The 26,253-nt window shown below is 43.6% G+C and overlaps 1 protein-coding gene and 1 long non-coding RNA gene across 2 annotated transcripts; both read left to right on the plus strand.

The window, feature by feature from the left end:
* The first annotated feature begins 1,168 nt into the window (after positions 1-1,168).
* Positions 1,169-22,198, plus strand: LOC115178268 (low-density lipoprotein receptor). Its single transcript, XM_029739371.1, has 17 exons — positions 1,169-1,521; positions 11,405-11,530; positions 11,699-11,821; positions 12,498-12,875; positions 13,127-13,249; positions 13,348-13,470; positions 13,826-13,948; positions 14,151-14,279; positions 14,648-14,819; positions 14,942-15,169; positions 15,493-15,611; positions 15,872-16,011; positions 17,082-17,223; positions 17,334-17,486; positions 17,825-18,091; positions 18,822-18,985; positions 19,342-22,198. Exons 1-17 carry the CDS (start codon positions 1,443-1,445, stop codon positions 19,375-19,377), a joined length of 2,625 nt encoding a protein of 874 aa, XP_029595231.1. The 5' UTR covers positions 1,169-1,442; the 3' UTR covers positions 19,378-22,198.
* Positions 6,297-10,457, plus strand: LOC115178270 (uncharacterized). Its single transcript, XR_003872589.1, has 2 exons — positions 6,297-7,037; positions 7,070-10,457. It is a non-coding gene; the product is annotated as an uncharacterized LOC115178270 (long non-coding RNA).
* Positions 22,199-26,253: the final 4,055 nt, after the last annotated feature.

Consider the following 26,253-nt stretch of genomic DNA (forward strand, 5'->3'; position numbering starts at 1 on the left):
GACACACCGCCCCAGACCATGACGGACCCTCCACCTTCAAAACGATGCTGCTCCAGAGTACAGGCCTCGGTGTAACGCTCATTCCTTCGACGATAAAAGCGAATCCGACAATCACCCCTGGTGAGACAAAACCGTGACTTGTCAGTGAAGAGCACTTTTTGTCAGTCCTGTCTGGTCCAGCAACGGTAGGTTTGTGCCGTAGGCGACGTTGTTGCCGGTGAAGTCTGGTGAGGACCTGCCTTACAACAGGCCTACAAGTCCTCAGTCCAGCCTCTCTCAGCCTATTGCGAACAGTCTGAGCACTAATGGAGGGATTGTGCATTCCTGGTGTAACTCAGGCAGTTGTTGTTGCCATCCTGTACCTGTCCCGCAGGTGTGATGTTCGGATGTACCGATCCTGTGCAGGTGTTGTTACACATGGTCTGCCACTGCGAGGACAATTGGCTGTCCATCCTGTCTCCCTGTAGCGCTGTCTTAGGCGTCTCACAATACAGACATTGCAATTTATTGCCCTGGCCACATCAGCAGTCCTCATGCCTCCTTGCAGCATGCCTAAGGCATGTTCACTGAGGTGAGCAGGGACCCTGGGCATCTTTCTTTTGGTGTTTTTCAGAGTCAGTAGAAAGGCCTTTTTAGTGTCCTAAGTTTTCATAACTGTGACCTTTTTAATTTCCTTAATTGCCGTCTGTAAGCTGTTAGTGTCTTAATGACGTTCCACAGATGCATGTTCATTAATTGTTTATGGTTCATTGAACAAGCATGGGAAACAGTGTTTAAACCCTTTACAATAAAGATCTGTGAAGTTATTTGGATTTTTACAAATGATCTTTTAAAAACAGGGTCCTGAAAAAGGGACGTTTCTTTTTTTGTTGAGTTTAGTTTTTCACTTTTATCTACTTCACTTGCTTAATCAATGTTAACATATATTTCCCATGACAATAAAGCCCTTAAATTAAAATTGAAGGTGGGGTCAGGCTTGGCAAGACAGGGAATCCAGCTCAGCCAGATAATGATAACAGTAACATTGTGGTTGGGTGACTCTCTTCCTTTCTCTTCCTCTCTGTCAGTGACTGCTGTAGCTCCACCCCTGCGGTGCTGATGTCGAATTTCAAATATCACACCACTCTGCTGATCCCGCCCACTTGTAGGACCACATAGAAATAGTCAGAAGTGACTCAAAAAATCAAATATTTCTCCACCGGCACTAGTCCTAGACACAGGCGCACAGTAAGTCTTCTCTATATATCCAAACAACAATCATTCGTTTATCCCAGTTTGTTTTAGCTGTGACTGCAACATCCACAAAGATATAGAAGCATCTCTCAGTTGAGTTGAAATAGTGCTGTTCAGTAGGCTAGCTGTCAAACATTTTGCGTGCCGGGTGGTCGATATTAGACCAAGAAGAAACACTTCGAATTGCGTGGAAGTCCGAAGGAGAAAAGATGCTACCGACTCGTGTGGGAATCACCGGGCTGACTGCATGTTGCCTGGTTTTGCTTTCCCACTTTTTTGCTCCTACAGGTAAGGATGTGAAGTCAATTGTATCATGCAAGATGCTTATGATGCGTATTTTTGGGGCTGACTCCGGCTGAGTGCAGAGCGGGTTTTGCCCTTGGGGTTCTCTAGTCTAAACGATCTGACATGGAATTTGACATCTTTAAATTACTTATATCATGACATAGTTGTCAATTGCCTATATTTCAGTCAGCTTTTTATTTTATGTCTGACATGGAATTGCAAATGCAACCGTGCTGCTCACATAGAATAAATGGCTAAATTTACATTTTCTGAATTCATTTCTATTTTTGTGCTTTAATACCAGTCGAATGTTCAATTAAACCAATGTTTATACCCTCGTGTCCTAGGCTGAACTTGTAATAGTGGGTTTAGTGCGCAGGAAGTGGGCATGTTCTTGACATTGATAGTCAAGCGCTAACAGCTTTTCAATACATTTTCCCTTTCAAAGTCGATTAACTTGTAGGACCACATAGAAATAGTCAGAAGTGACTCAACAAGTCTAATATTTCTCCCCGGCACTAGTCCTAGAACTTAAACTATAATTTTCGGTAATAAAATGTTTATCAATAAAAGTTAAAATGTATCTATTTCGTCCGTATGAACGAAAGCTACACTCGGGAAGTCGATTGGCTGTTCTTCAAATAGTATGTAGCCGCGAGCCAATCAGAATGAGAAATAGGCTCGTCACATCCGGTAGGACTACATGTCAAGGCTGTCTGGTTTTACCTCTGGGCTTGACTTGTTGGAGGAAAAAGACGGTTGTCAACGAGAAAGGGCGCGGCAAAAGGGCGCCCAGCCCAGCTTCTATACCGTGTGGCAAGAGGTTATTTAGCCCAGCTTCTATACCGTGTGGCAAGAGGTTATTTAGCCCAGCTTCTATACCGTGTGGCAAGAGGTTATTTAGCCCAGCTTCTATACCGTGTGGCAAGAGGTTATTTAGCCCAGCTTCTATACCGTGTGGCAAGAGGTTATTTAGCCCAGCTTCTATACCGTGTGGCAAGAGGTTATTTAGCCCAGCTTCTATACCGTGTGGCAAGAGGTTATTTAGCCCAGCTTCTATACCGTGTGGCAAGAGGTTATTTAGCCCAGCTTCTATACCGTGCGGCAAGAGGTTATTTAGCCCAGCTTCTATACCGCGCGGCAAGAGGTTATTTAGCCCAGCTTCTATACCGCGCGGCAAGAGGTTATTTAGCCCAGCTTCTATACCGCGCGGCAAGAGGTTATTTAGCCCAGCTTCTATACCGCGCGGCAAGAGGTTATTTAGCCCAGCTTCTATACCGCGCGGCAAGAGGTTATTTAGCCCAGCTTCTATACCGCGCGGCAAGAGGTTATTTAGCCCAGCTTCTATACCGCGCGGCAAGAGGTTATTTAGCCCAGCTTCTATACCGCGCGGCAAGAGGTTATTTAGCCCAGCTTCTATACCGCGCGGCAAGAGGTTATTTAGCCCAGCTTCTATACCGCGCGGCAAGAGGTTATTTAGCCCAGCTTCTATACCGCGCGGCAAGAGGTTATTTAGCCCAGCTTCTATACCGCGCGGCAAGAGGTTATTTAGCCCAGCTTCTATACCGCGCGGCAAGAGGTTATTTAGCCCAGCTTCTATACCGCGCGGCAAGAGGTTATTTAGCCCAGCTTCTATACCGCGCGGCAAGAGGTTATTTAGCCCAGCTTCTATACCGCGCGGCAAGAGGTTATTTAGCCCAGCTTCTATACCGCGCGGCAAGAGGTTATTTAGCCCAGCTTCTATACCGCGTGGCAAGAGGTTATTTAGCCCAGCTTCTATACCGTGTGGCAAGAGGTTATTTAGCCCAGCTTCTATACCGCGTGGCAAGAGGTTATTTAGCCCAGCTTCTATACCGTGTGGCAAGAGGTTATTTAGCCCAGCTTCTATACCGTGTGGCAAGAGGTTATTTAGCCCAGCTTCTATACCGTGTGGCAAGAGGTTATTTAGCCCAGCTTCTATACCGTGTGGCAAGAGGTTATTTAGCCCAGCTTCTGTGCCATGTATGGAGGAAATAGAACAACTTCGATTTTTACAGGAATGGTTTTATTTTACACCTTTGGATAGACTATTTTGAGACAAAATTCTGATTGTTGCAGACCTTGATCACTAATTGTATGCATTTGTAGGTTAGATGTAGCTTAATGTCAAAATACATTCTCAATTGACATTTAAAATCATAGCTTTTGTCATCAACAATTAAATGTAATAGGCTTATTAATAGATGCATGTTATGAGAATATGTTTATCACCTCAAGCAAAGTCTGCTTCCTTCTTTAGATGTCTTGATATGATTAAAACCACCAACTTCCTTTACCAGCAACCCACAGTAGGAACTAAATACACTGTCATACAACTCACATGTACATTAACTTATTTGCTAACATTATTACAATGTATTGTATTGCAATGCATTAACAGCAGTCGAGGCAAATTCCTTATTGGTTTCAGTAGGTAGGCTAAGGGTGAACTTACCGGCCTCTAGGTTAATCTTGTGTTGTGTATTAGTCTAGTTGTGGCTCCATTCTGCCACCCTGTTCTACTGTAATCCCTCAATCTTTAAGGTTGCACCCCAAATAGCAACATATTTCCTTTAAAGTGCACTACTTTGACCAGAGCCCTATGGGACTATGCCTATGGAGACTAACTCCCGCTCCCAGGGATTTGAAGATTAGAACTTCCATCCAATGTTTATAGTTTAAGGTATTCATTAATATAGCGATTAAATCTGCTGCTGACATGTGCAGAGTGTGTGTGTGTGTGTGTGTGTGTGTGTGTGTGTGTGTGTGTGGGGCCCCCACAGTAGGTCTGCTGTTACTGTATTGTGTGGGGCCCCAACAGTAGGTCTGCTGTTAATGTATGTGTGGGGCCCCAACAGTACTGTAGGTCTGCTGTTACTGTATGTGTGGGGCCTTAGCAGTACAATAGGTCTGCTGTTACTGTATGTGTGGGGCCTCAGCAGTACTGTTGGTCTGCTGTTACTGTATATATGGGGCCCCAGCAGTAGGTCTGCTGTTACTGTATATATGGGGCCCTAACAGTAGATCTGCTGTTGCTGTATGTGTGGGGCCCCAGCAGTAAGTCTGCTGTTACTGTATGTGTGGGGCCCCAGCAGTAGGTCTGCTGTTACTGTATGTGTGGAGCCCCAAGGGGCTGTATTAGTTGACACCATGGAGAATAATGGGAAAATCCCTGTAGAGTTGCATCAGTGGTTCAAGAATAGAATAGATTCTAGAATAATCCCCATATGAATCATGCAGCCCCAAGAGCATCTTCTAGGCATAGCATGATGTACATTCTCCTAACACACCAGATCTCTCAATCAGTCACCAGTGGCATGCAAAAACACCCTTAATAACCTCACAATGAAGGTCCAAGAGGAATTGGATGAACTTGCATAAACCAATGCAGTTAGATTAATTAGTATAAGCCGAATGCAGTTGGATGAACGAGTTTAAACAAAAAATGCAGTTAGCTGAACTAGTACAGACTGAGTTCTGTTGGTTTAGCGTCTTGACAGACGACCATCAGTGGTCACCTAGTTCTAAATGAATCTGTGGCTATGGAAAGACCAAGCCCTGACCTTTGGCAAGATTTGTGTATACATACAAACACTTTTCTCGCCGGGTGTTTGTTTATGTGTGCCACTGCCCACGTGCCAAAACAAGCAGAAATGCAGAGGCAAAATAACTTAAAGAAACAAGCCTGTCAAACACAATGACAAGGGCGTTGATGAGGACTCCAATATTAGCCTCGCCTTTGACCTATATGGACCGTCCTCCTGTTGTCATCCAATGTAGCCTTTCATACACTTCAACTAAAGCTGCAGAGACGGGGGGTGTTGCTGCAAAACAATATAGTCTTTTCAGCTGTAGTTTTACATTGACATTTCAGTCATTTAGCAGACGCTCTTGTCCAGAGTGACTTACAGTTGGATTCATTCTTCTTAAGATCGCTAGGTGGGACAACCACACATCTCAGTCATAGTAAGTCCGTTTTTCCTCAATAAAAGGAGCTCTCAGCAAAGTAACGGCTATGTAAGGGGGAGGAGTCACGTGCTAGTGTTGTTGGATTACTTAAGATACTCATTGAAGAGGTAGGGTTTCAGATGTTTTCTGAAGATGGGCAGGACTTTGATGTCCTAGCTTCAGGGGAAGATGGTTCCACCATTGGGGTGCCAGGACAGAGAAGAGCTTTGACTGGGCTGAGCGGAAGCTGCCCTCCTGTACAGTTGGGAGGGCCAAGAGACCAGAGGTGGCAGAACAGAGTATTCGGGTTGGGGTGTAGGGTTTGAGCATAGCCTGAAGGTAGGGAGGGGCAGTTCCTCTTGCTGCTCCGTAGGAAAGTACCATGGTCTTGTAGTGGATGCGAGCTTCGACTGGAAGCCAGTGTGGCGTGTGCGGAGGAGAAGGGGTGCCATGGGAGAACTTGAGAAGGTTGAACACCAGGCGGGCTGCAGCTTTCCAGTTCAAAAATATAAAAGGTTACATGGATGACATTTGGGGCTATTGGAAAGTCTATGGCAGACCAGGGTCTGGTGTTCAGTGAGCACGTTCTTTCTCTTCCATCCGTAGCAAAAAAAACAGCGTTGAAGGACCTTACATGGTCAAGTTGTCTTCAAGCAGGAGGCAGTGTTTATTAATAGAACCTGATGAAGATTGGGAGTTGGGGACTCTCTCTATAAAATGTTTCTCTCTCTCTCTCTCTCTATAAAATGTTTCTCTCTCTCTCTTTTTCTCTCTCTTTTTTTTCCCGCTCTCTCTAACTTTCTCTCCTTCACTGTCTCTTTCTATCTCTCTCGCTCTGTCTCTCCTCGATCAGCAGCACGGCTAAATCAAAGTGATTTCCATTGTATGTCGGCAGCCATATGAAGGTCTATTCAGGTCAGGATGTAACTTGGTCATGATGCTAACCTTTGAAGACAGTAGGCGTACATTACAAGGAGTGAGCGCTGTCTGTCTGCAAATAGGGCTTCCTCTATTTAACTGTGAGCCAGCAGCAGTGGATAGGCCCTGACAGTAAATTGGCCGCATCCAACAAGCACCTAACTACATTAAGGCCCTGTCCAGATGGCAGCTGTGGTCAGCTGTGTGTCCCTGCTAAAGGTGCACGGGTCAGCTGTGTGTCCCTGCTAAAGGTGCACGGGTCAGCTGTGTGTCCCTGCTAAAGGTGCACGGGTCAGCTGTGTGTCCCTGCTAAAGGTGCACGGGTCAGCTGTGTGTCCCTGCTAAAGGTGCACGGGTCAGCTGTGTGTCTCTGCTAAAGGTGCACGGGTCAGCTGTGTGTCTCTGCTAAAGGTGCACGGGTCAGCTGTGTGTCTCTGCTAAAGGTGCACGGGTCAGCTGTGTGTCTCTGCTAAAGGTGCACGGGTCAGCTGTGTGTCTCTGCTAAAGGTGCACGGGTCAGCTGTGTGTCTCTGCTAAAGGTGCACGGGTCAGCTGTGTGTCTCTGCTAAAGGTGCACGGGTCAGCTGTGTGTCTCTGCTAAAGGTGCACGGGTCAGCTGTGTGTCTCTGCTAAAGGTGCACGGGTCAGCTGTGTGTCTCTGCTAAAGGTGCACGGGTCAGCTGTTTATTCACCAACACCCACCCGCAATTGCTAATAAGCCATCCACAACCGCCAGATCAAGTGTAAATCTGAGGCCCACACCCAACCCTCACCCACACATATAGAAAATGCGCTATAGGCTACAGTCAAAGACGGCAGAAGATTTTTTGACATCAGTTTGACCAGTTGTAAGGAAAAAGCTGTGAAAACGACCGGGGGAGAGCACACAATACAAATAGTCTGGGTAGCCATTTGATTACCTGTTCAGGAGTCAAAAAAGATTGAAATACTATCAGATGTTATGATGAAGGCAGCACCTCTACAGACGGTATCTAACTGAGCAATGCGTTCTCTCAAGATGCAGAAAGAAATCATATTTCTCCACTCATGTTCCCAAGTCCAAATTTAGCCTACATTTGGTTTATAATTTACCTGCAAGAAAGGCTTAATTCTGCAGGAGTTATTATTAAGGCTATGTGAGAGGTTATAGACCTACAGTCAGTGTCCAGATTTCAGTTTCCATTTAACCCATCTGAACAGTAGCCTACAGTTCCCTTGACACAGGCCTATTTTAAGTCCCGTCTTGTGACTGTCAAATCTGTTTAGTGTCTCACAATCACACATAACACAGCCAGCACTGCCATCATCCTCTTTCACCACTTCACCAGATCTTTCCCAAATATTTCTTTTCAGGCCCTCCCTTCTCTTCATTTTCAACTCTCCTTTTGCAGCTTTTATCTTATTGAACGAAATTTCAACCATGTCCTTAACTTTTTCTGCCTGTTTCCCAAAAGCATTTGGCGATTGGCTGTGTAGGCTATGTGGAGTGCAGCTAGGCCCTAAAGCTTAGTCTTATGCACTAATGCCAGATAGCCTACAATAATAAAATAAGAAGCCCAATGTAGCCTGTTGATAGAAATTGCACTAGAATTATACATTGATGGATATTTTGAAGGTATTGTTGCTCTTTATTTAACCCGCCTGCCACACACATCCGCCAACATTTAATGACCATGAACCCGTCCGCCCCGCGGATATAACTGCAGGGACTGCGGGTTAGGAGTCAACCCCCTCATCACTAGTCTCTGCCTCGCTCTGTCTATTTGTCTCTGCCTCTCCTCCCCCGTGGGTCAAAGTTTGTGGGGATGGCGTCAGGCATAGGAAGGAGAATGCGAATCAGGTGACTTGCCGGTAATTCCATTTGGCTGGCTGACTGGCAGGCAGGTAGGCACCTAAGAATGTGCTGATTGGTGAATAAGGAAGGTTGCTTATAATTGCTTTTTGGTTCTTAGAATCTGAGATTATTACGCAATAGTTTACAGGCTGCATGCAGAGCTAGTTTGAATGGGATTTGCTGTAACTAATGAAAAGTACCCTGCTGGTAGAATTGTAGATTTAAAGTGACGTTCCACTCGAAGTACAACAGGATTTTCCCACTCACTTTGTCTGAAGTCGATTCCCCAAGACAATTATTTTCTGGAGTAATTGTGAAGAAAACCAATGCAATACAACTATTATCCCTCAAGGAAACGCGACAGAGAAATCACCCCATATTTATCTTGATTTAGTTTAGTCACAACCTCAAAGACAAACGAAATGCCCATATGGTGACTCACTGTACATACAGTAACCGTACAGACAGTAGGTGGACTGCATAAGGAAGTTAAGTAGACAGGAACCAAACTTCTATTTTATGATTATGTTTGTTTAATAATAATTAACTGTAACCTGAACAGTGTACCACAAACACCCTCCCCCAGTCTTCTGGGCTTGGTTACTACGCCAAGTGCATGGCTTAGTTATCGATCAATGATATGCACGACACACACAAATACACTCTGACGTCACGACACCCACACTGAGAGAGGGGGCTATGTATTGCAATGGCGTGGCCCAACCTTTCCAGCCAGACGGTTTTTGGTTCAAATGGAAGCTAAACTTGGCCTCTGTCGTTGATCACGTCTCACATTCAAAGCTAGTCAATGGAAAGAGGTTTCCATTCAGAACTGGCTGGGCTTTTTAAAAAGATAAACGACTTACAACATCCTGGGGAAATAACTCTCACCCACTGCATTTCAATTAGAGACTAAGTTGAATACAGTACAAGTCCTCTATTACCCAATGTATATCTAATCGTATAGGCTACAAAGAGAGAGTACAGTATGCTTGGGAGTGGAGATTTGTGACCCAGAGAGAGAATAGTAGACATAGTTGTGACGTACGGTACAGTCTAACATACTGTACACACAGATGCCTGTTGAGAGAGTACAGTGGGCTATGCTGCTGGAGGTTGAGCGTCTTGTGACCTAGAGAGAGAATGGTAGAGAGAACACAGTATGCAGCTTGAGAGGCGTGTGACCCATTTGTAGATGATGGGACAGGAGATTAGTAGGAGAGAGAATTAAAACACAGACAGAGAGAAAGGGGGAGGGGAGACAGAGAGGATCATGGAAAGGCAGAGTGCGTGTCGGGGCCAAGTAAGGTCTCCGTTTTCACTTGAGAGACTGTATGAGTCTCAGGGCGAGCTAACAGTTGGCCTCGTAAATGTATCACCACTCTCTCCAAGAACAGCTGGAATAGGATGGGGGGAAAACTGTGTGTGTGTGTGTGTGTTCACTGGAAACACAGTCCTGGCGGTTACAGTGCCTGTGTATCATAATGTAGGCTATTGTAGCATTTGAGGCGAGGGGTTCAGCAGTTGTTTTTTCCCATGAAAAGCCCTGATCGATCAAGTCAGGCCAACATTTCTCAATACAAGATCGTCTTACGATATTATAGTCCCACATCTCTACAGGAAGGTGTGAGCATTGGTGACATCACATGCCAATAGATGGAGCAAGCACCCTCTATCTTCTGAGTCTCCTTCACTAACTCTCTGTGTAGCAACCGACTTTACGACTTGAGTCATGCTGGTGTAGCCGCGGTTACTATTACATGTGTCAACATCCGACAGCAGTTGTGCCCCACCTTCCCCTATTGCTCTCACTAGTGCTCTTGTTGTGAGTATTTTGAGGAATGTCCCTCGAGGGCCAATCAGCAGCTGGTGGTGTGATTATGACTCCTCCCCCCTTCATTGTCTTAAAGAGACAGCCGTAGGCTCTGACTCATACTCTGTTGCCTCAGGTACAGCGGAATTTGACAGTGGAAGGAGAAACTGACTTACAGCGATTGAGACCTTGCAGAATATTGAAGGTTCCATGCTAGCTCTACCTGTTGGCTCTCACTTCCTTGTTGAATACATCTTCACTTTGATTGGGCAGATGAGTTCAACGAGGTTGTGACCTCGGCAAACCAAAATAAATTGGGCCGTTTTGGGGTTAAATCTCGTTTCACTGTTGAATAGGCTAGTCAAACAGTTACGTGGTATTCATTCATAGGCCTACTGGCAGAAACTAGAAGTGAGAAAAAAATAGAATTCCTTGCTCACGTCTGTACAGTAGGTCTATAAGTTGTTTAATTTTCCCTTACCGGATGCTGTATATGTGGGCCAATGGTGTGTGAGTTGACACTTGTGTGTGTGTTCTGTTTGGGCAACCTCTTGTCCTGCACTAATTTCCTTAATTTGAAAGTTTACATGAGAAACACACAAACAGTAGTTGCCAAGCAACAGTCTTGAGTGCATAACAAAATGGCCACCAAGTTCTCACTGTCTGCTGAAAGACCATGAGATACAGTAGCTCCAGTGTGTGAACGATAAGAGATAAGTCTCTCCCATGGGAAACTCCTTCCCTTCCTGTTTAGAAATGCTCCATATTGTAGTCTTTTTACCTCATATCCTGTTCCTTTATCTCTGGACTCTCACTACTGTAGCTCTTATCATACATAATTGCTGGTCCCAGAGGGGCACTACAAAACATTTTACAGGATGTGTTCTTCTCACCAACAACAAGATATAATCCCAATCTTAATGGCCGTCAGATGACTGCCTTCTATTGTCAGCGAGCGTTGTTGAACATGAACTAAGTAACTTCCCTCGGTTAGTTCAATGTTAGTTAACATCCGTCACTACTACAGACCTGTTCTATCCTCTGCGTGAGCCTAATGTTATGTGGTACTAGTGTCACATGACAGAAAATATGTATTATGAATTATTGCCCTATATTGTAAAAACTCACTGAGTCAGTATCAAATACACTCTGTTAAAATGTCTACCTAGTATATTATATTTGTACTACCTTGTATATTTTAGGCCGTCATTGTAAATAAGAATTTGTTCTTGACTGACTTGCCTAGTTAAATAAATAAAACCATTTTTTTTAAATTACACTAGTATAGATTTATAAAAGATAATGTGTCCAGTCTGTCAGTCATTTACAGTAATCCTGGGCTTTTCTTCCCCTAGATGCTGCGTATACATGTGGGACAAGTCAGTTCAGGTGTGGCAACGGGAAATGTATCACCAGCCGGTGGGTGTGTGACGGAGCTGATGACTGTGGTGATGGAACTGATGAGCTGCCAGCCGCCTGTGGTGAGTAACTGACTCTTCTTCTCTCTCCTCTTTCTTTTCATACTCTTCTTCCTCATCCTTCTCCTCCTTCCTCTGTTCTCCTCCTCCTCTTCAGATCAGATATAGCTGCTAAGATGTGTCACACAGACTCTAATGTCTGTATCTGTTGATGTCTCTCTGTGTCTCCAGAGGCTAAGACCTGCCTGCCCACTGAGTTCAGCTGTGGAGGCCCACTGAACAAGTGTATCTCCGGAACGTGGCACTGTGATGGCCAAGCTGACTGTGACAATGGAGCTGATGAGAAGAGCTGTGGTAAGATAACAGTACGGATGTAGGATCTTCATTTGATCACCCTGTTGCAGGAGAACTTTCCTGCAATGCAGGACATTTAACATTTGTAGTGTATTTGAAGTTTAAGAAGGCTTATGAAGTTTGTAATTTCCACTTTGAAATTTGACTTGATTTGTCCTTACGAAAAATGTATCAAACTCTACAGAAATGTCCATTAATTATAATCCACGTAATAATTCACATTTCCGGTTGCTGCAGGATTATTTTCCTTCTGAAGCAAACTGTCTCAAATTAAGATCCTACATATTTACATTCACTAGTCTAGTCCAATAGTGTATATGCTGTAGCCAACTCTTCTATCGTTGTCATACCTGATAGACTACACTGTAGTCATCACCATACTGAAGACAAACGGTTCTGTTCATCACTGATTACCTCTGTGGTTCGTGCATGATGATGTGTTAAGACTTCAGTTTGTAATCACTAACTGGTACTATCACCACATGACTGTGGTCCTTGTCTACTCTGTACCCATTGAACCCTTAAACAAAAACCTCTCATTCCTTTAGTGACAATAATATTATTTACAGATATAATAACATCCTAAAGACACAATAGAGTATAAATACTGTGTCACCCAGTCCCAACCCTTCCATTTCCTAACCCTCCATCCCTCTCTCTCCCTCCCTCCCTCCAGCCGGAAAGAACTGCACCGACGATGAGTTCCAGTGCTCCAACGGTCAGTGCATCGCCGTCTCCTTCGTGTGCGACAAGGACAAGGACTGTTCCGATGGTTCTGACGAGACTTCCTGTCCCACCGTCACCTGCGGTCCCAACGCCTTCCAGTGTAACAACACTGTGTGTGTGCCGCGTTTCTGGGCCTGCGACGGCGACGCCGATTGTGCCGACGGTTCAGACGAGTGGCCCCAGAACTGTGGCGGGAGGGACACCAAACCGACAACAAAGCCCTGTGGGCCACATGAATTCCACTGTGGGAGTGGGGAGTGTATCCATAGGGGTTGGAGCTGTGATGGAGGCAAGGACTGTCAGGATAATTCAGATGAAACCAACTGCAGTGAGTGGAAGGTTTTTTTGACAATATTCTACTCTGCTTCTGTCCTTTCTCTCTGAAACAGCTGTTTTTTTTCAAAGACAGAAATATGCTTATTTAGTTAAGCGTTTACAAAAACAAATGTTCATCTTCCAAGATATACTGTATGAACAGATACTAAACTAAGGGACTCTTAAGAGAAAATCCCAATCGCTCTTTCTTTATCTGTCCATCTGTCTTGTTGTATTGTTTATCTAACCTCTCTCTCTCGGTAGGTCGGCCCACTTGCCAGCCAGATGAGTTTCAGTGTAACGATGGCTCCTGTATCCATGGTAGCCGTCAGTGTGACCGCCAGTTTGACTGCAAGGATCTGAGCGATGAGATGGACTGCAAGAGCGGTGAGGCTCAGCCCTAATGGACACACACACACACACACACTCCCTATAGCTGTACTATATGTCTAATAATATTCTCCTCTTTCTTATTCTCCCCCCAGTGGATGCGTGTGAGGGCCCGAATAACTTCAGGTGTAAGAGTGGGGAGTGCATCACCGTGGACAAGGTGTGCAACGGGCAGAAAGACTGCCGAGACATGTCCGACGAACCTATCAGGGAGTGTGGTGAGTTGGAACCGTAGACATATTCTGCGTCCCAAACGGCACCCTAATCCCTGTTTCGGCCACTACTTTTGACCCTGGGCCCATAGGGAACTCCCTTTACACGCACATACCATTCAGTGGAAAACAGAGGAGAGCGACCACATCCCAGCTAGGAAAATATGATGGAGACAGCTAGCCAAGTGGTTCAGCCAGTCTGGTCTGGCCAAACTAGTTAGTGGTTTAACGAGTGAGGTGACTGGTTTAGTCTTGCCTAAGGAAAAAGGCTGTCGTCATGGACATTGAGGATGATGGTTGTTTCTTATAGATTTCTAGATACATAGAATAAATATAACTGATTTCCGGTCTGATTCTACAGGCAACAACGAGTGTTTGACCAATAACGGCGGTTGCTCTCACACCTGTACCGACCTGAAGATTGGCTTCAATTGCTCCTGTCCTGCTGGGTACAGTCTGTGGAAGGACAACAGGAAATGTGAAGGTGTGCGGAAATAAACGTTTATATGACACTTTTCTAAGACTGAACTCGGCTCAGAAGATTGACTGAGCTCTAAGTCACTATAGTGACGAGTGCCAGATTAGATCGCAGGACATTGGATTTGGATCAAATCATACTATGAATTGCCACAACTGACCCCTGACCCTATCTTCTGACCTCTAACCCTGTTTTCCTCCTCCTGTAGACATTGATGAGTGTGCTGACCCAGACACCTGTACCCAGATCTGTGTGAACATCCTGGGAAGTTACAAGTGTGAGTGTGAGGAGGGCTACGAACTGGACCCCAAGACCAAGACCTGCAAGGCTGCCACAGGTACGTGTGAGATGGAGGGACACACTAGCTAAGCTACATTCCAACAGCCACCCCAGCATACCACTTAGAATGGATGCTTGATAGATTGCTTGCTAGTGTGGATATATGAACAGAGCCTTGGGAGGAATTCTGATATAGTCTGAACAAATCAAAGCAAAGAAGAGGTTTAGGTAGCTTCTCTGAGGCCTCATTATTAAACAACAACTTACTAAATGTGATGTAAATATAGTTAAGTAAAGTGGCAGATTTGAGGCCCACTTTTTTACTGGAAACGACAACTTTTAAATGTGATGTAAATACAGTTAGGTAAAGTGGCAGACTTGAGGTCGAAATCTAAAACTTTCTAAATCTAATTGTATGTCTTCCAGGTACTGTCCCCTACCTGTTGTTCACCAACCGCCACGAGGTGAGGAAGATGACTGTGGACCGTAGAGAGTACGTCCCTCTCATCCCCAGCCTGAAGAACGTGGTGGCCCTGGACATGGACATGCCTGGACACAAGATCTTCTGGTCTGACCTGCACCACAGGAAGATCTACAGGTGAGGACCTACTGGGGGAAGGGGAGTGTGTGTTTGTGTATATATATCTATATCTCTGCAAACAGACAATATACAGTATTTGTTCGTTAACAAACATCTATTTTGTCCCGCCCCTTCCGCAGCGCCGACATGAATTTGGCAGGGAACTCCTCCCACCACAACGTGGTGATTGACAGCCAGATGGAGGCGCCGGAGTGTCTGGCCGTCGACTGGATTCACGGTAACATCTATTGGACGGACAGCGTGCTCCACACCATCTCTGTGGCAACCACGGACGGAACACGGCGAAAGACGCTGATCAGCGAAGGACTGGACAAACCAAGAAGCATCGTGGTGGACCCAGCCAACAAGTAAGAAACTTGGGTTTTGATTGATTGATTTTATTAACCTTGTTTGGGTCATAGCCTATTGATCTGTATTCATTAGTATCATGCTCAATAGGGCGTTGACTGCCATGAACCAAAAAGATAAATCTTCGACAGGATGCTTTTGTTGTCGAACATATTGGAATGATTGAATGAGTGAGGATCTCCTTCGCAAACATGAAACAACACAGAAGCTCAACGTGTCAGTGTGTGTGATTTCTCTAAAGACTTCCAGATGTCTTCCAGATGTTGTGCTGAAGTGTGTTCGAGGTAGGAGTTCTGACTGACGGTAATGTGTCTGTTTCCAGCTTCATGTACTGGACTGACTGGGGCAACGAGGCCAAGATCGAGAAGAGTGGGCTGAACGGTGCCAACCGCGTCGCCTTGGTTACGGACAACATCATGTGGCCCAACGGCATCACTCTTGGTAAGAAGAGTCCACTGATTGGACACTGCAATATAGTGATGTGTGATTGGACACATTGTAATTTGCTGACTCACATGATTCTTATACTCGTATACAGAACAGTTGAGGTTTTGTGTTGTGTTATTGTTGGAGTTCTATCATACATTATTTACATTTAAATACATTCAAATAATCTGCCTCATTATCATGCGTGGAAGCATTGTTTATAAGTTAATGATTATAGTGTGGGATTTCTCTTACGCTCTCTGTCTCTCGAACAGACATGGTTAACCAGCGTCTGTACTGGGTGGACTCTAAGATGCACACCCTCTCCAGCATCGGCATAAACGGAGAAGGACGACACACACTCATCTACAACGAGGACAAGCTTGCTCACCCCGTCTCTCTCGCCGTCTTCCAGGTAAATAGTGATAGAATGGGGACATTAAGGTCTCCCTAACTTGAGTTCCATGAATGGAGTTCCTTCTGGAGTATAGTTATGGACAGGTCTTAGAGGAATTGTAGAAAGGGAGACTTAACTGAACCAGTAGAGTCCAGTCCATCAGGGCAATGGTTACAATCCAACCTCAGAACCTCCTCTAGGTCCCTGGGTTGAGCACCATGGCCTTCCCCCTCTACCCTGGCTGTGGCCCCAGAACCTCCTTTAGGTCCCTGGGTCGAGCACCATGGTCTCCCCCCTCCAGCCCACACCAACCTGGCTGTGGTAGCTTTAATTAAAGGGGATTTCCAGATTCAGAGTCTTATACACCAGCCCGGTTAATGAGTTTAGCCATGCAGCTAGCCAGCTTTAGCTGTATTACAGAAATCCATCCATGTAGCTGCTGAATGGAGACCAAACTGATCTTACAGTATCCAGGCCATAGGAGGTTAATAAGCCCCATATCTGAAACTGTTGGTTTCCCCCGTTTACATTTCCCCACAGATACATTAAGTCTTTGTTTGTGGATGGATTTGTAAGTACGCTATGTACTGACTATGATACGCTATGTACTGACTATGATACGCTATGTACTGACTATGATACGCTATGTACTGACTATGATATACCATTTACTGACTATGTACAGTTGGTTAACTTTAAGTACTTTATGTACCGACTATGGACAGTTGGTTAACTTTGTAAGTACTCTATGTACCGACTATGGACAGTTGGTTAACTTTGTAAGTACTCTATGTACTGACTATGTACAGTTGGTTAACTTTAAGTACTTTATGTACTGACTATGGACAGTTGGTTAACTTTGTAAGTACTCTATGTACCGACTATGGACAGTTGGTTAACTTTGTAAGTACTCTATGTACTGACTATGTACAGTTGGTTAACTTTAAGTACTCTATGTACTGACTATGTACAGTTGGTTAACTTTGTAAGTACTCTATGTACCGACTATGGACAGTTGGTTAACTTTGGGTAACCTAGTTTTTCTTCCTGTCTCTCTTTTTTTCTGGTTTCTCTCATTTGTTTCACAGGAGAAAGTATTCTGGACCGACATGGGCGACAGAGCAGTCAAGAGCGCCAACCGCCTGACAGGAAATGACATCACTGTACTGGCGGAGGACCTGGTGCAGCCAGAGGATATCATTGTATACCACAACCTCAAGCAGCCCATCGGTATGGCAACGCACGCTTTTTAAAAACATAACAAATCTCATATGAATAACTGTAATTAACTTTAAAAGCTGAATCAGGTGGTCTAACACTCACTTCTCTCTCTCCTATAGGAAAGAACTGGTGTACAGAGAAAAACTTTGTGAATGGAGGTTGTGAGTTCCTATGTCTGCCTGCTCCCCAGATCAACCAACACTCCCCCAAATACACCTGTGCCTGTCCTGATCACATGACCCTCAGCCTGGACATGAGGAAGTGTGTGGCAGGTATGTGTTTTCCTCTGTCGAACCCTATGGAACTTTAGAGGAGAAGGGTGCAACTCTTGCCCTGTAGACCCCTTTCCTGCAGTCAAATGACCAGATCGCCCACCTCATGGGTGGAATGTTATTCATATTTTCATTATTAATCATCATTAAAATTAGTTTAAGACCAAATATTTTGTAGTTAAAAGCTAGTTTAAAGCCAATGGATGTCAAAGTGTTAGTGTTTATCCTCATACTCACTGTTCATGGTCATTGAACCTTTTCTCAAACTAACTGACACGTTCTTGTGTGTCTAACCTTTAACCTTTGGTGACCTTTACCCCCGTCTCTTATCTCAACAGCTCCAACAACTACCGCTCCCCCCACCACTCCCAAAACTGCAGCCCCCATCCCTACTGGGGCCCCAACCAAACAGCCAGCTCGTCCCACTTCCACCACAACTACAACTACCTCCTCCGCCCGCCGGGCCCAGCCTCAGGACCCTGATACGTCCTCGACCGCTCACAGTCCACAGGAAACTGCGGTCACAGGTCAAAGTGGCTATGTTGCCATGCCCAAAGTAGCTGAGGCATCACACCATACTGTGCTCTACATTGTCTTACCTATCAGTGAGTATTTTACCTTGTAGTATCAGCATAATGTCTAGTGCACTGATAAATACAGTTGTACTGTAGTAACCTACTCTCTGTTTATGTATTGACTTATGTGTTAATATACACTGAGTGTACAAAACATTAGGAACACCTGCTCTTTCCATGAAACTGACCAGGTGAATCCAGGTGAAAGCTATGATATTGATGTCACTTGTTAAATCCACTTTAATCAGTGTAGCTGAAGGGGAGGAGACAAGCCTTGAGATATTTGAGACATGGATTGTGTACGTGTGCCATTCAGAGGGTGAATGGGCAAGACAAAAGTTCAAAGTGCCTTTGAACGGGGTATGATAGCAGGTGCCAGGTGCACTGGTTTGAGTGTGTCAAGAACTGCAACGCTGCTGGGTTTTTGACTCTCAACCGTTTTCCGTGTGTATCAAGAATGGTCCACCAACCAAAGGACATCCAGCCAACTTGACACAACTGTGGGAAGTCAACATGGGCCAGCATCCATGTGGAACACTTTCAACACCTTGTAGAGTCCATGCCCTGACAAATTGAGGCTGTTCTGAGGGCAAAAGGGGGTGTAACTCAATATTAGGAAGGTGTTTCTAATGTTTTGTACACTCAGTAAAACCCATATCATTGTAAAAGTTAAAATGGCTTTACCTACCATACTTTATCATCAACAACAACAATTACAACAACAAGAACTGACCTTTGACCCCCTATCTCCTCTCTCCAGTGATGATGTGCCTGGTGCTGTTTGGTGCAGTGTTGCTATGGAGACACTGGAGGCTGAAGAACACCAACACCATCCACTTTGACAACCCCGTGTACCAGAAGACCACAGAGGACGAGTTGCACATCTGTAGAAACCACAGCCAGGACGGATACACCTACCCACAGGTACTGTCACTGTCACCTAGCAACCCAGTCATTGTCTTATTACTTATGTAGACTACAGGTATCACCAGGGTTAGAGTTCATTCCATTTAAATTCTCATACTGTGTTAAGATCAATACCATTTCGATTGAGTAAAATAATGGGATGAATTGCCCATCGTTTTCCTATGTGGAGTTACAATCCACTTAATTTCCTGAACTGAGTTTAAATGGAATTGACCCCAATCCTGCATGTGTTCTGCAGTGGCTAACATATAGCATGTGACCGTTGATTATGGTATAGCCTATGAAATACTGCATGTAGCGGTTTTCAGTGTTGTGTGACTTTGTTTATCGTTATTTTCTGTCTCCCCTCACAGAGACAGATGGTGAGCCTGGAAGAAGACCTGGCATGACTAGTAGAAGAGGAAGAAGAAGTGGATATGAAGAATTGTATTTAAAGAGAGAGAAATTTTTGTTTGAAAAAGTGACAAGGTCATTTTAACCCTAATGCTACTGACACGTCCTTTCCAATCCTTTGATGATGACCTCATCTCGATGACCTAAGTTCCTGGCTTCCTGTTCCGAAGATTCCGTTCCGACCTCAACACTGTGCTGCCATCCAAGACGAATAAGAAGGAAAAAATAAACTAAAAAGAAGAAAAACTTGGTTGCCGTGAACATCCATTCCTTTTTTTCGGTGGGTTAAGATGAAACATACAAACGGAATCACAATGACAACCATCTAACACAGCTTCCACTTTGTTTGGTTTTGTTACATATCACTTAGCAGCTCTTTTGTAAATGAGTGTACATTTGGCTACTTACTGTAAAATAGGTCAACTTTTGTTCTAATGTTGCATAAGATTGTGCATAGCGCTGTACAGTAGACGTCCTACACTTCCAACCCATTTGATTCTTGAGTTCAGTTTGATCCCACTTCCTTTGTCAGCCTGACAAAAGCACTAGAAAACACAATTAGCACGATATGAAGAACGTGTTGAAGATTGTGAGTTTAAAACAGGCTGCAGTCAAAAAGCTGTCTTGTCATATCTTTAAGGTTAAAAACGGTACCTAGTTTGTATGTTTATGGTGTACTTAACAATGGACATTGAGACCTCTGGATGGCCTTGCCATCTGACATTGACACATGCACGTGCCTAGTCACTTAGCACCAAACATCACCACATCTTAAAGTGGAGACTGTCCCAGTGGGGACATTGAACTATGGTGTGACACTACTCTGAGGTAAAACGTGTGAGTTGTCGGCACTACTCTGAGCTGAAACGTGTGAGTTGTCGGCACTACTCTGAGCTGAAACGTGTGAGTTGTCGGCACTACTCTGAGCTGAAACGTGTGAGTTGTCGGCACTACTCTGAGCTGAAACGTGTGAGTTGTCGGCACTACTCTGAGCTGAAACGTGTGAGTTGTCGGCACTACTCTGAGCTGAAACGTGTGAGTTGTCGGCACTACTCTGAGCTGAAACGTGTGAGTTGAGTTGTCGGCACTACTCTGAGCTGAAACGTGTGAGTTGTCGGCACTACTCTGAGCTGAAACGTGTGAGTTGTCGGCACTACTCTGAGCTGAAACGTGTGAGTTGTCGGCACTACTCTGAGCTGAAACGTGTGAGTTGTCGGCACTACTCTGAGCTGAAACGTGTGAGTTGTCGGCACTACTCTGAGCTGAAACGTGTGAGTTGTCATTGGTCTCTTTACATATTTGTGCCTTTACCATCATCAATGCAAGCATTTCTATACTCACTCCAGCAATGTGTGTAATGTTTAGTGACGTACATGTTCTTACGGTATGTGGTATACAGTGTTTAGAAGAACCCAAATGCCTTATGACCTCCTTTCACTATAGTCAACTATAGCTGACATAATAGTTATCTTGCCTTTGCACGTGCAGCAGACATTCTGTCTCTTGGTAAATATGATCTTATAGCCCCTGTCAACTGTTGCCTTACACAAGTTACTGAGTTGAGTTGTTGCCTTATTGCCTTCTATCTGGTTATGGCTTTACAAGCCTTATGCATTTTCGATATATTCCAATTTGTGCATCAACAAGTTACATCCAAATCAATAAATCGATGAGCATTATTTTTGTGGCCAATTTTAAAGATCGCTGAATGCCAGCAGCTGAAGGCTACTTGAAGGCCAGCAGCTGAAGGCTACTTGAAGGCCAGCAGCTGAAGGCTACTTGAAGGCCAGCAGCTGAAGGCTACTTGAAGGCCAGCAGCTGAAGGCTACTTGAAGGCCAGCAGCTGAAGGCTACTTGAAGGCCAGCAGCTGAAGGCTACTTGAAGGCCAGCAGCTGAAGGATACTTGAAGGGCAGTAGATGAAGGCTAACTGAAGGCCACTGGTTTATGTCTGTATGCTGCTCACTGTTCTAAAGAGTTAAGCCATGAAGAAAACACCCTCCGTTTGATTTTTTAATTTTTATTATTGAGGTGGAAAGCTGACAAAATAAATGATGGTGAATGATGTTGAATGACATCCTGGTATGATATGACAATATTAATTATAATTTTTTTGAATATGTATATAGTTTGTATGTTTCTGTAAATACTACATCCTCAGTTCGCTGTGGTATCACCCTGTTCATTTTGTACATTTTAAAACGTGAAAAATATGTTGTACATATTACAGATTTGTTTTATTTATTTATATATATACATATATAAATATCTTGATGGGATGTTTTCTTTTCCCAAGCTCTCGTGTCTACTGTGAATGGTTACACAGTTGTTAATATTGTCCCATCATCACAACCAACCAACCAATGTTCATTATCTTCATTCATTATCCATTGAATCATTATCTTGGTTGTGTGAATGACATTACTGGTTCTGAACAACGGTGTAAAGTTCAGATCCATATATAGACATATCTATGGTTCTGGTGAAGTTAATATTTGTTCTGTTATAAGGTTGTTTTCATTCAAAGCTGATTGAAGATCTTACATTTTCTAGACTAAATTGCCCCTGTTGTGCAGTGTTTTATGACATCAGTTGTGATCATGGTTATCAGTTGTGGTGTGTAAAGCACAAATGTTGTGTATCACCCTAAGATGTACGAGTCCACAGGACAGAGCACCAGCTGCAGCTTGCCTGTTACATGCAAAATGCTCTTCTTGTTGATTCTTAATTCTCCTGTTCAGAGAATCCAATCTCAAAGTGACCATTGTTTTTGTTTTTGTGATTATTTTGTTAAATAAAAGATAAAACCTGATCATTATTTATCTGTCACGTCTCTTTCATCCCACTGCACAGATAGTGTCTTCCTTGTATGGCTGTGTCATCGTTAGAACAAAAAGATACAGAACTTGTACTTAACGTTCTAGGCACTGAACACACTGTATTGCTCAACCCGTTCCTGATAACGGTGGTAAGACAACCTAAAGGCTTTTTGATGTAGATAACAAAGGACTTTAGTTGTAGGCTTTCAGTTTTACCATTTTTTTTCAGGACGAAGGCCTAAACTACAACTTATTTATGTTCTCAGTCAGTTGTTGTTAATGTTTCATAAGGTTGTTTAGTGTGCGCAGTATTGCATTCAGTCTCTCACTGACATCTCCTTCCTGTCAGTGTGTGTGTTTAACAAACCCTTTCACCACCAGTGTAAGTCCAGCTTTTGTTATCACGTATCAAGGTGAAGATACAGCGAGGTATAAAATAAATGGAGCTGGCACACTCAAACTCCACCACGCACCTGTATTCATAAACAATGTTTCACCTGATGAAGATCCTTACAGGAACTAAATGTTGTGGTTAGAGCGTTGGGCCAGTAACCGAAAGGTTTCTGGATCGAATCCCTGAGCTAACAAGGTAAAAATCTGTCATTCTGCCCTTGAACAAACAACTGAACGTTGTTCCCCGATTGGCTGTCATTGTAAATAAGAATTTGTTCATAACTGACTTGCCTAGTTAAATAAAGGTTAATACATAAATAGGTGAAGCTTTGAGTGTGCCGGCTCTTTATTTTATACCAACTGTTTTCAGCCCTGCACCCAACCTATTTATTTATTAACCTTAAACTAGGCAAGTCAGTTAAGAACAAATTCTTACAGATGAAACATGTCAGTTTTATCACACTTGACTACTAATAAGGAATGCAATGTGCAGGCTGTGTGTTCTAAGCTCATTTAAACACATTTTTATTCTCACTTAGAGAAAATTCCACTTGAATTTCCATTGTGGGAGTAATGCAGTGTTGAGAACAGCCTAGAACTTTGGTCGAACATTTCCTGCCCCAATATGTCAAGGTCACCCAATTCTATTCTATGATAATCCAGTCATTCCCTGCGAACAATTAAGGTGCTGACTTGTGACAAGGACGTTTACAATGAAGTCCTTGTGACCCAAATTCTCCTTTACAATTATCCATTCATTTTCATTATACACTGTGTGCACAATTATTAGGCAAGTCAGTATTTTGACCATATCATCATTATTATGCATATTTCCCAACTCCAAGCTGTATAAACTGGAATGCTTATTGGATTTAAGCATATCAGGTGATGTGTATTTGTGTAATGAGGGAGGGTGTGGCCTAAGGAGATCAACACCCTATATCAAGGTGTGTATAATTATTAGGCAGCTTCTTTTCCTCAGGCAAAATGGGCCAAAAAAGAGATTTAACTGACTCTGAAAAGTCAAAAATTGTAAAATGTATTTCAGAGGAATGCAGCACTCTTGAAATTGCTAAGATATTGGGGCGTGATCACAGAGCCATCAAACGTTTTGTTGCAAATAGTCAACAGGGTCGCAAGAACCGTGTTGAGAAAAAAAGACGCAAATTAACTGCCAAAGATTTGAGAAGAATCAAACGTGAAGCTACCAGGAACCCATTATCCTCCAGTGCTGTCCAGAACTGCAACCTACCTGGAGTGTCCAGAAGTACAAGGTGTTCAGTGCTCAGAGACATGGCCAGGTAAGGAAGGCTGAAACCCGACCACCACTGAATAAGACACGTAAGTTGAAACGTCAAGACTGGGCCAAGAAATATCTGACGACAGATTTTTCAAAGGTTTTATGGACTGATGAGATGAGAGTGACTCTTGACGGACCAGATGGATGGGCCCGTGGCTGGATCAGTAACGGGCACGGAGCTCCACTTCGACTCAGACGCCAGCAAGGTGGAGGTGGGGTACTGGTATGGGGTGGTATTATTAAAGATGAGCTAGTTGGACCTTTTCGGATTGAAGATGGACTCAAACTCAACTCCCAAACCTACTGCCAGTTTTTAGAAGACACTTTCTTCAAGCAGTGGTACAGGTAAAAGTCTGCATCTTTCAAGAAGACCATGATTTTGATGCAGGACAATGCTCCATCGCATGCATCGAAGTACTCCACTGCGTGGCTAGCCAGTAAAGGCCTTAAAGATGAAAGAATAATGACATGGCCCCCTTCCTCACCTGACCTAAACCCTATTGAGAACTTGTGGTCCCTTGTTAAACGGAGGATTTACGGTGAAGGAAAACAGTACACCTCTCTGACCAGTGTCTGGGAGGCTGTGGTTGCTGCTGCACAAAACGTTGATGGTCAACAGATCAAGAAACTGACAGACTCCATGGATGGAAGGCTTATGACTGTTATTGAAAAGAAGGGTGGCTATATTGGTCACTGATTTTTTTTGAAATGTCAGAAATGTTTGTTTATACATTTTGAGTTATTTGTTTATTATTCTCACTTTAACAGATGAAAATAAACAAGTGAGATGGGGAACTTTTCGTTTTTCATTTAGTTGCATAATAATTCTGCACACTAATAGTTGCCCAATAATTGTGCACACACAGATATTCTCCAAAGAAAGCCAAAACCTCACTTTTACTTTCTTAAATATTCAGGTTTGAGGTTTATTAACATTTTGGATTGACCGAGAGCGCTGTAGTTGTTCAATAATAAAATTAATCCTCAAACATACAACTTGCCTAATAATTGTGCACACAGTGTACAATAGAGTTCTGATGTATTTGTAACAAGGAAATTAACACATTTTAGGAAGTCATAAGCCCCTCAAAGAAGAACCCTCTAGTCAAGAATGACTCAACTGTACGTGTAATATCATGCTCCTGAAAGCCTCAAACTGGATAGCTAGGGATAAACTCATATTATACTCACTGCAGTATTACAGGGTATTTCAGTAACCTCACTGAAATGGGTTATTTAGGACATTTACGGTGTAGAGAGATTGATGAATGTGCACATTGTCGCGTTTCATGTTCTCTTTTAAAGTGGTTCATTGGGACCCACCCAAAGTGTACAGTTGGTCTTCACTTTAGAGCTGTTCAAAGGGAAACATCATGACTTTGCAATGATGCTTTGATTCAAGTTACAGTACTTTGGTTTCCCTGAGTCATCACTTGGGCAATGGAAAATGTGATGGGTAAGGATGTATTCAAGGGTGTATAAACGGAGTGTATAACGGTGTTTCTTTTAAATCAGGTTTTGTGAGGAATTACCAGTAAACCTACAAATCTAAGTGAATTTCCATCCAGACTTCAGATAATAAAATGCATCATGTAATACAAAGTTGTGGAGATCAGACAACAACAAAAAATGGATTGATCTGGCTGTGAGACTACCCATACATTTCCCCCGAACATGGAATTACACACATGGGTGAGTTCTAGAATCTAACTGTATAACTGTCTGTAGTGCAGATGGTCTCAAATACAGACACACCCAAACAAACTACAGACAACACCCTGTCATCATTTAACATCATCCATAATTCATCCATAATGATGGGTCTTCCTCCCACTCTTCTCTCTATACACCAGAGACTCAATCAGCACTCTACTTGCATAATGGAACAGAGAGAGAGTTCCGGAACAGGGGAATTAAGATGTGGAATCAACCACCAATAGTGAGTTGTGGGAAGTTGTGGGAAGAGAATCTACACTTATTGAAATCAGAAGAGAACTCTGCAACATTACAGTTGTTGGTTCAAGATTGCTTTAACAGCTGGAGACTTTTGCTTGGAAAGTAAACCAGAGAGGGAGCTGGGATTGAACAAACAAAGATCACACCACCAGCGTGTATTCATGTACACCAAGGGGAGCCAGGCTTCCCCCCAAAAATGTACAGATTATTATTATTATTTATTTTCAAATAATTTATCTTTCGTCTCTCTGTGTTTCATAATTTTCCTTCAATTCGCAAGAGGCTGAATGTATCTCAACGGAGAAAGCATCTGAGCGAGCGAAACAGCGCCCCTCTGTCTCTGTATGTGTAGGCCATCTATCTGATGCTGTCTGGTCCAAAAGGGTATGACATTATTGCTGCCCG

The sequence above is a fragment of the Salmo trutta genome, chromosome 38 (assembly GCF_901001165.1).
Source record: "Salmo trutta chromosome 38, fSalTru1.1, whole genome shotgun sequence".
Taxonomy (NCBI): domain Eukaryota; kingdom Metazoa; phylum Chordata; class Actinopteri; order Salmoniformes; family Salmonidae; genus Salmo; species Salmo trutta.

Excerpts from the sequence above, each read along its gene's own strand:
- LOC115178268 (XM_029739371.1), top strand. The coding sequence starts at position 1,443 with ATGCTACCGACTCGTGTGGGAATCACCGGGCTGACTGCATGTTGCCTG. Across the intron at positions 15,612-15,871 it reads GCCCAACGGCATCACTCTTG|ACATGGTTAACCAGCGTCTG; the intron begins GTAAGAAGAGTC and ends TCTCTCGAACAG. Across the intron at positions 17,487-17,824 it reads CATGAGGAAGTGTGTGGCAG|CTCCAACAACTACCGCTCCC; the intron begins GTATGTGTTTTC and ends TTATCTCAACAG.